The sequence below is a fragment of the Calidris pugnax genome, unplaced genomic scaffold (genome assembly GCF_001431845.1).
Source record: "Calidris pugnax isolate Ruff unplaced genomic scaffold, ASM143184v1 scaffold54, whole genome shotgun sequence".
In the NCBI taxonomy this organism is placed as follows: domain Eukaryota; kingdom Metazoa; phylum Chordata; class Aves; order Charadriiformes; family Scolopacidae; genus Calidris; species Calidris pugnax.
Window position 1 is genome coordinate 16,246,662 of NW_015090864.1, and position 12,275 is coordinate 16,258,936.

Genomic DNA, 12,275 nt, shown 5'->3' on the forward strand with positions numbered 1-12,275 from the left:
GCTCTCCCGTCCCCCCCCCCCCCGCCCCGAGCAAGGAAATGCCCCGGGAGCCGCTCGGTGCCGCGGGTTTCTCTCAATTTAACGGGCAAATAAATTCAAGCGGGGAGGGGGGGCGGACGGGACGGAGGGCAGGTTCGGTTGGCCGCGGGGTTGGCCTCCGGAAAGCCCCTCCGTGAACAGCCCGAGCGGGAGGATGCGCATCCCTGCGCGCATCCCGCAGCCGTGGCGGCGGCCGCGCAGGGGAGCTCGGCGCCGTGCCCGGGGCCGGTGGTGGGGGGTCCAGGCAGGTGCCCACCGCCCCGGCCGCGGTCCTGAGCGCCCCTTCTCCGCGGCAGGGCGCGGCAGAGCGGCGGAAAGGTGCGGCACAAGCGGCAGGCGCTGCAGGACATGGCGCGGCCGCTCAAGCAGTGGCTCTACAAGCACCGCGACAATCCCTACCCCACCAAGACCGAGAAGATCCTGCTGGCCCTCGGCTCCCAGATGACCCTGGTGCAGGTAAGGGATCCCTCTCCCCCTGCCTCCCGCGGCTGCGTTGGGGCGTTTCATGGACGGGAGGGATGGGGGCAGCATCAGCTGAAGCCCCCCGTGTGAGTTGAGCATCAGGGGGGCATCCATGGAGCCAGCGAGACCCGGGGTCTGTGTTCATCCTTCCCCCCACCTTCTCCAGAGCCCCCAACTCCAGCAGGACTCCGTTCCCCAAACAGGAATTCCCACCTGTGGCTGATCCTGGCCCAGGGAAGTGCTAAAAGGTGGTGGGCAAAAGGTGTGTGCTTCCCCTCCGAGGAAAAGAGGCCCTCTGCCTTTAATCTCATTCATAAATACAGCAGAAATATTTTTGCTTAGTCTTTAAAAAGTCTTTGGCTAAAAAGAAAATCAGCAATGGGAGATGTCATCACGGAATATGAATTGTAGGGAGCTCTCTTTTCCCTTTTGAAAATGGGCTAGAATGGAAGCAGTTATGTCGTCCTGATAATAGTCATCACCTGTTGCACAGACGTTGGTGTTACTATCCCCACTGTGTGCTGAGACTGTGCTTCACAGTCTTGCAGGAATTACCATTATAGTGTAATTAGGCATGGGGTGTAATTGTTTTGCTCTCAGGTAAAACTCCCCTGAAACGACCGGCAGTTGTGCTGCAGTGAAAGGTATAAAGTTGGCTGCAAATGTTTATAAATCTCACTTCTTTGTTCTGTTTGCCATCTGGCACTCTATTAAAATATGTGGTTAAATGCTATCGGTTGCTGAGTGATTCTATCTCAGGTCTGGATGCTGCAAAGATTTATGCGTTGTGAATAATCTAATTTCCTTACTGGGAGCTACTGCTAGGTGCTTAAAATGAAACACATGTGTTTGCAGGATCAGGCCCTCAGTGCTCTGCCTCGCACATTATGTGTCGTTTTGCAAAGGACATGAAAATATCAAAATAATGTGAAGTGTTAGAAAAAGGAGGCGGTAATTCAGTGTTATTATTTTGAGTACTTTTTCAAAAAGCCAGTGCTATGAACTTCATTCCTAGTAACAGCAAAATGGGGAACTTTTACATTTTAGTACCTCGCTGTGAAACTACTGCACTAGAAAAAACACTATAGCTTTGACAAAAATAATATGAGTGTCTCAGAAAATGCCAGTTATAACTGGAAGATACAGTTAAAACAACTTCTCTTGCTTTTAAAAAATATACATGAAAGGTTTGCTCAGACTTTTAAAAATAGGATTACATAAACACGATCCATTCAATGCCACAATTCAATAGGAGTAGTTTATTGGAGTATGGCTTTTAGAAAATTCCTGTCTTTTTACATGAGATTTAAAACATACACCCAGAATACACATTGGGAAGCTTTCACAGTAATGACATCTTGAGGAGTTCTTCTCCTGTTCTTTTATAAATGCCACGGAATGAACAGACAAGGGGAAAAAATTGTGGGGTTTTGCACTATTTCTCTCGTGGCAGCTTTAATAAATCCTGATGGAGATATGCTGTGTTAGCCTCTGTAAAAGCATCAAGTGAGCCATGGCCACTACTCGGCAGAGTTTTACGATCTCTGTGAGGTGTAGAATAAAATTAAAAAGAACCATGGATGGCTACGTTTATCTCTGTCAGACTCCCCGTGCCTGCAGTGGATTTACATTGAAGCTGAATTTGGCCAGCCTTATTTCTATGAACTGTAATGTTTGAAAGAGCTGTGCAAACCAGCACATCTATCTCCATTTACAGAAGCACACCATCAAAAAGAAACCTCAGATGTTTCTTCCATCATTTGGGTGCAATGCTCTTTTAATCCAGGAATACAATAGCATCTGTACGAGAGGTAAATACATATGTCTGGCACCAGCAGTAATTCCTCAGCCTGGAAGAACAAAACAACGCACGCCCTACATCTACTTTTCAGATGCCCAGAAAGAACAAGACTGTAATCCAGATCAAAATTCTTGTTCTCTGAGAGAGAGAGAAAGCGCCAGGCTGTGATCTCAGTCATGCTGGGCACCCCTGAAATTGCTTCCCTGCAGGCTGTGCTCCTTCAGCTGAGGGGTATAACCAAGAGCAGGCTCGGACGGGGCTTTGGTACCTGCTGGAAAGCTTTGCTGCTCTCCCAGAGGGGCGCTTTGCAAAAGCATCGAGCAGGGGCCCCCGTGATTGCTTTTCTAATCTAGTAACACCAGATGTTGTTGGAGAGCCTGGAGTCAGCACATGATGTTTTTTCCGGGTTACGTGCCCTCACCTTCACTGACCTGTCTCATGTTTCCTCCTCTTCTTCCATCTCTCACTGCTGTCCCGTGGCGTTCGCTCGTGGTGAGAACGTACGCTTGCCCCCACAGCTTTCCATTCCTGTGGAGGCTGTTGTCTGCTGACAGCTGTTACCTTGTCCCAGCATCCCTCGTGTGCTGACACCTTGTTGTTGGAAGCTCTAGGGAGGACAGAAGAAACTGTTGAAAATCCCTTTGATTTTCTGCCAAAATGCAGCTTAGGGAATGAATGGTTGGGGTTTTTTGATTTTTTCACCTGACTGCTGACCTTGGAAAGGGTGTTCACCAGGTGGCTGGAACATGATGTTGGTCATAGTAATATTGATAATATAGCTGTAACTCTTCTCCACATGCTTTTCTTTCATCTAATGACCCTTACTCCAGTATGTACCATCCTTTTTCAGGACTGTGGTATATATAAAACTGATCCTTCTGTGAGAAAAGGAGGTGAACATCCAGCCCTGTTTTCTACTGTTATTATTAGGACAGTATCTGCACGTCAGATCTTCCACAATTTTATTTTCATTAATTTTGCTATCAGCCAGTTGGTTGATTTTTAAATTAATTTATTCTGCCTCACTATTATTTTGGCTTAACCGCCTCTTCCTGGGTGCAGTGGGACAGCAAGGGGGCTGTTCCAGCTGTGTCCAGCAGTGCTGCAGGAGGAAAGTCAAACTCTTTCAAGGAGGTAGGATTTTGCAGGAATCATAAATCACCTTGTTTCTTAATAAGCGGTAGCAAAACCTGGGGCAAATTCTGGGCTGACTTATTCCTGAGCAGGCCAACAAGGTCTTCGGGAGTCCTCAAGGCAAATGTTATTGCAGCTTTCAGTCCAACAGCCCAAAGTTTTCTACTTCTCCAACTGCCAAAGCAGGAAACCAAAAAAGCAATATAGTTTGAAAAGGCATTTTATGTTTTACTCCAATTAGATTCCAATTCAAAATCCAATAATTTGTCCTATTAATATGCTACATTTTCATTTGTATTATTACCGCAGTACTTGATTTATTTTATTTTAAATTTTGGTTTAGATGTTCTTGTGAAATAAAAAAGAAAAATGACTGTATATTCCTTCCAGAAAGAAATATGAATGGCCGTATTGTTGAAGAAAAGTTTTTTGCAATACTAGGATTAATATATTGGTCATGTGCTGCTATGGATTTAATAGTATTCAGATTCATAAAGACATATCTGGATGACTGGAGGAGGAGAATCACTTGATTTCTGCTCCCATTCTGAAACTTTGGCCACTCTAAAGCAGTGAAGCAGAACAAATTGCAATAAAATTGAAAAGTCTCCTCAGAAGTAAAGCCAGAGGGTCAATATTTCATGATGCTGATATAAGCACCTGGTGCTCTTTGGGAATGACTGAGCTGCTGTAAAATATAAATGCTGGAAAGCACATCTATTATCGTTCTCCTTGGGTTTTGTCTTTTTACTTCTTGAAGAACTACATGTTTGTTACTTTACAAGAACAGTGAGTTTCATCATGCATTTTTTTCAACATACTTCATTCTTTGGGAGGGTTCTGAGACAAAGATTTTCCCACTGGCTTGTATGTAAATTGTTGGTTTGGGTTTTTTTTATTATTTGTGGAGGTCACAGTAGTGTAACTTGGGACCATGGTAAAGGGTTGCTGGCTTTAGGCAGCTTTGGTGATTACTTTTTGTAATGGCTTAAGTAAGTGTGGCACAAACAGGCACTGGTAGTGTGAATGGGACCTACAGCAGTAGGCATGTAACTGTTTTAAGACCACATTTGGGACATTTGGGTCAAAATTAGTGACAAAACTGCCCTTGGCTTTAACGGAGCCAGGAAGAGCCTGTAATAACCCAGGTGGTGGCTGGGGCTCAGGGTGAGCTGGCACAGCCTGTGGCCATGCAGCTTCTTCCAGTCCACACACCTGGAGGTTGTCCGGGACTGAAGAATGGGAAAGATGTTGAATCTCTTGATGTTTTAGAGATCAGGATTTTCCAGCGACATATGGCAGTGCCCAAGAGCAGGAAATCACCCTGAGACAGATACCACGCCATAGGTCTAGCCTAAAAATTTCTGAAGTGAATGTGCCTAACTTTCCTTCAGCTCTAACGAGCCTTGTTGTAATTGCATTTGGGGTGAGAGTTTCTGGAGTGACTTTGCTGCTCTGTGCTTTAGCTTAAAGTGCCTCTTGTAAATGCTGACTTCAGGTTCTTTCATAATGATCAAATACTACTATTTCCTCCTCTCATAGCAGAAGACTTAAAATATGACTCATCTTTTCATATTGATATGCAGAAAGCAAAGCCCTGGCATGGGAAGAATGAGCTCAAAATAAACCAAGAGTACCATGCAAAAATCACTCCTGCTAAATTTAATTGCTTTTATGTATGAGTCATGCTAATACTACCCTATCTTTCTTTTCTGTACATGGCACTTCACTGATGAAATATTTCAATATGTAATGAAATGGAGCATAATGAACCTCTTTCTAGTGAGATGTTGGAAAGCTGTCAGCTTTGTAAGATGCTGCAGTAGCTGCTGTAATATTCAGTGGGACTCTGGGCTGATCCATCTCTATCGTTACATACTTGATTTCAGATTTATACTAAATCATGCAGCAGCCAGGTGACTGCTGCTTCAGCTGAGCAGTCTGGAGAGTTTGTTAGCAGCATTAGAAAGTGGATGGATTCCAGCCCACCCTTTCTGGTTTACTGTAATGATTGCTGTGTCAATATGATGAATATAAACAAGTAGCCTTGGAAGAGAATGAAGATTACTTACTCTTCTCAGCCAGCTACGGTTTTGGTCTTCTAACCTGTCACAGTAAACTACATGGTTTGTAAAGTTACGCGTTTGGCATCTGAGCGCTGATCCGGGGCTCGCTGTGTTTTAGGTGGAACCCTGTTTCATGTAAATGTTATCTTAAGTAAAAGCAAAGTGACAGCCTTAAGGCACTGCTGCTAAGTTCTGTGTGGGACTCTGAACCGAAGTTTTATTTTTCCTTTAAAAACACAGTGTTTATTTTTCTCGTAGTCACCCTACAAGAGATTATCAATGCAGAGTAATTAATCAAATACAATTTATACAACCTTAGCTACAATAGACATGACAAAATCAGGGCCAAAATCCAGCGCTGAGGTCTACAGTTTGGCTCCCTAGTAGGTAGGGCAGAATGTATCGATAAAACATGTGTTAACTTGCTTTGCAGATTAACATAAATTAAACAGTGTGATCGTTCCCAGGTCAGAATATGACTGCAATGGTCTCAGTTTCCTCTGTGTGCACTTTGACAACACAAAGATGTGAGCAGGGCTATAGGCTCTCCCGACATTCTTTACATTCCCCTTTGCAGGCAATGCTACTCTGCCTCCTTCTTGCAGAGGTCATGTCAAAATACACTCGTTCTTGCAAGGAGTAAACAGCATTTTTAAGACCTGATTTATCATTAAATAAATATTGTTAGAGTGCAGGTAGCTTGCCTCTGCTCTTGCTCGTAGTAAGGTTATGGTAAGGTCACTCTGTCAGTATCAGTATTTCCTATTTTATGTGTTTTTAACTTGCAGTGGATTCAAGGCCAGCCTTTTCTCAGATATGCTTTCATGCAATGTCACTGCAAGTACGCGCATCCCATTTGAAGGTTTGATTAGCACTGCTGGCTCAGAAGACTACACCCAGCCCTTTTGCTCTTTTTGTACCTAAAGCAGTGAGAAATCCTTGTGTTAGAGCCTGACTTTGTAATGACCTTGCATGGTGGTGTATCCACTTTGTAATCTCAAACTCTAGAAAATGCTCTGCAGCTGAGAAGGAAGACAAGCCAGTCTCTTGGGGGCTACGAAGATGATGAGGGGCCTGGAGCATCTCTTATGAGGAAGGCTGAGGGACTTGGGTCTTTTTAGTCTTGAGAAGACTGAGGGGGGATTGGATCAATTCTTCTAAATACCTAAAGGGTGGGTGTCAAGAGGATGGGGCTGGTCTTTTCTCAGTGGTGCCCAGTGACAGGACAAGAGGAAATGGGCACAAGCTTGAATATAAGAAGTTCCACCTAAACATGAGGAGGAACTTCTTTACTTTAAGGGTGGCAGAGCCCTGGAGCAGGTTGTCCAGGGAGGTGGTGGAGTCTCCTTCTCTGGAGACATTCAAAAACCCACCTGGATATGTCTCATGTTTAGTAGTTGGTAGTTTAGTAGTAAGGAACCTGCATCCTCACTGCTTTTTAGGGTTTCCATAACAGAAAGAGTTCATAAAAGCTGCTGCTCTGTAGAGCAAGTAGTTGATTTCCGCAGTGACTCAAAGCAGGTTATATTCTATGTAAGTCTTTCCTGATACCCACTAGCTGTCAGAGTAGTGATAAGGCATAAGGGAGAAATTGGGCTTTTATGTAACGAAATTCAGAATGGGTTTTTCTGTTCAGCAGCCTTATTGTAGCCTACGTAAATGTCAAAGGCAAATTGCCGAACATTAGCTAGTCGCTTTAATTTAGGATGTTAGTAATGTATCAAAGGTTTGTATTGAAAGCTCGGGGTGTTATCTTAAAAAAAAAAAAAAAGTATTTTGGGGCCCCTTAATTAAAACCTTGTTAATAATGAGGGTTTGCTGACATTTGGGAGGGGTGGAAAGCCTGAACCTGCCCTGTCTGAGGTCCCTGCTTTGCTCAGTGATGGTTTCATTGACTCCTGTTCATGTTTCCCTTGTTTGCTGTTTTCTTACTGCATACATAAAACCTATGAAAACTATGGGTTAGATTTGTTTATTTGCCTTGTTTTCAAGAGAAACTAAAACATTGATTTGTCTGCAGGTATCAAACTGGTTTGCCAATGCAAGACGTCGCCTGAAGAATACCGTCAGGCAACCAGATCTTAGCTGGGCTTTACGAATAAAACTGTACAACAAATATGTTCAAGGCAATGCTGAACGACTCAGCGTGAGCAGCGATGACTCATGCTCTGAAGGTGTGTTGACGCTCTTTGTATGAATTTTAAACCGATTGAAATAGATTTAGAAGGTATCAGATGCCCTAAGTTAGCTCTGATTTCTCACAAAATGCCCTCAGTGGATCCACCTTTACTTTTTGTGAATTAGGTGCCATTTTTGGCCCCCAACTATTCTGCAGCCTTGCGAAGTGGGATTGTGTAGGTTAATTGGGGTGACAGTGTGGGTGCATGTTATGTCCATGTTTCGTCTAGCATTGTTACTAGAAAAATAATTGTTAGTTCTTTGCTGTTGCCTGTTGCTTTAATCTGCATTAAAGGAAAAAGCTGATCACGTTTGTTGGTTTAAGGAAACAAGAAATCTCTTGACTGTTACTTTCCTTGATGGAAGGGCGATAGCAATATCATGTCATTAACAAGAGAATCTGATTAACTTCAGTGGGGCTTCTTATATGGTAAACTGACTATTACTATATTTATTTCATGTATTTTACCAGCAAACACTTTCCTTAAAAGGTGCACTGAAATTCTCTTTCTTATCCTAATTAACAAATGTAAGGTTTGGTAAATAGCACCCTATATTTTTTAATAGAATATTTGTATTAATTATGTCTGTGGGTGCTTTTTTCAGTCGGTTGTGACATGGAGATACACTGACAGGAAAGAATGCTGCAGAACTTTATCAGAAGTGTGTAGGTGAATTTTTAGAATAATATGTTTCAATTTGTATTCAGTTTCAATCCTCTTTGTTCCAATTTCAGTTTGTACTCACATTTCTTTAGTTTGCACTTCCCTTTAAAAGATTGCTCTCAGGACAATTAAAAGAGTACAGTTTAGGCAAATATGCTTAAATACGTCATAGTACTCAGAAGAAACAAATTTCAAACTATGATAGTAAGAATTCAGCTTATTCACCCAGATTTTGAAATGTTTTTCATTGATTTAGGGCACTTTTCAATTTTGTTTTTTTCTACCTGGCTTACGTTGCTTATGAACAAATTAGACCCAGACACTGTTTTCTACAGTTAATTAACTTGGAATAGCTGGAACATTTGAGAACGCTGGGAACTGCAGTGAGCAATGTGTGAACAGAAGAAAATGAAAATAATTTTCTAATGCTGAAGTCTGAAATTCTTTTGTCTAGTTTTAGTTTACATTTATAGCAATTCAAAATATGTAGAGAAAGCCTCTAGATAAATAATTAGGTAATTGATGCATTACTGTTCTTTCCTCCTTTGTTTTCAGATGGAGAAAATCCTCCAAGAAACCATATGAATGAAGGGGGATATAACAAACCAGTTCATCACACTGTGATTAAAACTGAAAGTTCAGTAATAAAAACAGGAGTGAGACCAGAAACAAGTGCCAATGAGGATTACGTGTCACCCCCCAAATACAAAAGCAGCTTACTGAATCGTTACCTAAATGACTCATTGAGACATGTCATGGCTACTAATGCAGCTATGATGGAAAAAACAAGGCAAAGGAATCACTCTGGTTCATTTAGTTCCAATGAATTTGAGGAGGAATTGGTGTCTCCGTCATCATCAGAGACAGAAGGCAATTTTGTCTACCGGACAGGTAAGGGATTCTTTCTGCATAATTTCTAATACAACCAATCTTGGTGGACGCTGTCATCTGGAATGAGTGTCACCTGATGGTGCCTTTTATGAGGGTGGGTAACTCCTGTCCATCCTCTCATATGAGAGAGGATCAGTCCTGTCCAAGTTTATCAGCAGTATTGAAGTTAAATGCTATTATTGACCACTAATGAAGCTGTTTTGCTTTTTGAATGGAGCTATGGGAGTGATTTTTTTTGAAATGACACTTACAGGCCAGTTTTGTCAGTGCTAAGACAAGCCTAAAGAAGGAGAAAACTCTTATAGTTTCTGTTACAATAAGGGAGGACTAGAGGGCTGAAGTACTCCGTGGCTCCAGCTGGAAGGAAGTGGTTGTGACACTTACATGAGCTACATGTTCCCCAATAGTGTGCACTGAGCATCCTCCCCTGCTGCACAGCATCTGTTCTTAGATGCTTCTTCATAGATCCTGCTCTGTTGCATGGCCCTTTGGTGCTCAGGTGCATGGATTAATTTAGGCCAATTTCTGCATCCCTCTTCAGGTACAGTGCACTGATCTAAGGGGCCACAGACTTGGCCATTAAATATCTTTATATTCTATGTATCTAAATATTCTAAATATCTTTATATTCTATATATCTATATAAATATCTATAATGTTTTTTGAAGGGTTACACTTGATTTATTATTTTAATCTTATCAATAAAAATAGAAAAGCATAATTTATATCTTCTGCTGTGTTGCCAGTCAGTAGAAGGCACATGGGATTGCTTGGTTCATGCCAGTAAATTGTTGTAAATTGGGGCAAGATCAGGACCTTCTCAGGTGCCTGTGGGACGGGGGGTGCTGGAAGGCTCCTCTTGTGAAGCTTGTTTTGTATTTCTTTGGGGATGTAAGGCAAAGGCTGCTGCTGTCCCTTTTTCTTTGAAAAAAATGAAATCTTGTGTCCCAAGCTCTGGAGGTCTCTGCCAGCGTTTCAGGGTTTCCACCCATTGTAGCAGCCCTTCGCATTGTCCCGGGGCCTTTCTTGGGGAATTATTCTGCCAGGGACCACTCTGCAGGCAGCATCACTTTTGGGATGGATGAAAATTGATGAAAGGGACTGGAGGGCTTTGCACTAAAATTAATATAGATTTAGATGATGTACTTGGTGCCCCTTGCCTTTGTGGCCTCTCACATTCGCAGCCTTTGCCCTCACTTTCCTGGCCCATTTCATGTGATGGGGCCACAAGGATTTGAGGCTGTGTGCTTTGGTGGGGGTAGGAGGACCTTGGTGCATGCAGGTTGTCAGGGGATGACCACGGTGGGAGTGGGGACCCTGTAGAGAAACGGCATCTCATTGGGAGCAAAACCAGTGCATGCACAATGAGTAAGTTTCAAAATTAACTCTCTCTGTTCATTTAGCTGCTTTTTTTTTTTTTTTTTTAACATACCAAATGCATTTGGTCTGCATTATGGGCATATTGTCTGCCAAGTTTTATTTTTAAGTTAAAAGTTACTCAAGAACAGATGCAGCAGCTCAGATATATAAACTTCTGTTTTTCTGTACTTTTATACCATAACTTAAAAACGGACACAATGACTTTTTAAAAATTGTAATAAATTTGCTACTGGATTGAGTTCTTCTTGCCAAGTTTCGAGCTGCACTGAAAAATATGGTCTTTAATGAGAAGGCTGAGACAGGCAGGCTGTAACTGTGTGAGTTCACAAGCTGGGCTGGAATGACTAAAACCCAGTATATTTGTCCTTAAAGTTCATAACTGACATTCCTGAAACTCGTCTCGAGATTGTAGTTAAGTCAGTTCTTAAATATCTTTGTTAAAATTTTGAAGTGCTATGGCCTCTGATGAGACCAGCAGCTCTCAGGATATAGTTTTATTCTTTTTACACTTTCAAAGCAGTAGGCTGCTAATGGAAAGAAAAACATCATTTGCACACACTATATTGTTCCTTCCTATATATGTGCGCACATTCAGGAAGAAACAGGTAAAAATAGGCTTTTTTTTCAGCTAAAACACTACAGTCCCATTAGTGATTTTCTGATGATAGTATAACTTGGAGAAATTGAGCCCTTCATTAACAAAGCAGATATTGAAATCTGTTTAAAAATAGATGAAATTATCCAAATTATTTTTACATTGGAAGAGATAAATAAGGATGTTTTATTTTTTTTGTGTCTTTTCTCTTTAATTTGAATACTTGGGATGGCAGTTCTCAGTGCAGTCTTGTAGCAGACCTGTACCTCTGTTCTCAAAAATAGCTGCAATCCATTTTGGTTAAGTAAAATGCCAGGGTATGTCTGACTGTATCACGCATACCTTCCTGAAAGCAGCAAGTGAATTTTTAAGTGAGAAATTGCCACTTATAAAGAGCTCCCCGCCGCAATTTTTTATTAAGTGAAACAGCAGATTTTTAACACCAAAGGGTTAAAGCAGAATTGTGAAGTCCCTACTAGATGTTTTAGTTTATGGAGACATTATGCATAGCGTTTCAGAAAGCAGAGAGTGAAAAACTGATTGACATTTTATTTTTGAGAGACGTTTGTCACAGTTGCTGTGCTCCTGAGAGCAGGCAGTCATTGGTGTAGGAGCAAATTCTTTATGGTGCTTCCTTGGAAAAGCAACTTTTTGTGAGTGGAGAGCTTACTTACCGTGTCTGTTTCATGTTGTGGGCCAGACCCTGATTTCAGGTGGCCCACACCAGTGTCCACTCGCAGGGTGCCCAGGGTCAATGTGGCCACGTGTGTCTCAAGAACCTGCGCCCAATTAATGGGGCGCGAGCGCAGAGTCCAGTGACAAAATGAAGAAATTGCAGTTTAAAGTTTATATAAGGAAAAACGGGTTGTACAGCTTCCCTTTCCAGCCATTAACATGCTTATAAACACGGGACCATATGCTGCTCGAGCTTCAGGCAACTGGGAAATCCCGTGTGAAGATCAAGGACAGGCTTTTTACCCCTGCAGGAGTATTAAGAGCTGCTGGGAGGTGGCTTTAGTGGTGGGGTGGGAGCAGCAGACCCCCGTCCCGGGTCCCTCGTGGGT

The 12,275-nt window shown here is 42.3% G+C and overlaps 1 protein-coding gene across 1 annotated transcript in view; it reads left to right on the plus strand.

The window, feature by feature from the left end:
* Positions 1 to 12,275, plus strand: part of MKX (mohawk homeobox) — a 57,416-nt gene that overhangs the window by 12,158 nt on the left and 32,983 nt on the right. The window contains exons 4-6 of the mRNA XM_014944875.1: positions 336 to 495; positions 7,523 to 7,676; positions 8,901 to 9,236. Of these exons, the coding sequence (XP_014800361.1) occupies positions 336 to 495; positions 7,523 to 7,676; positions 8,901 to 9,236 (650 nt within the window). The remainder of the gene's footprint in view (positions 1 to 335; positions 496 to 7,522; positions 7,677 to 8,900; positions 9,237 to 12,275) is intronic.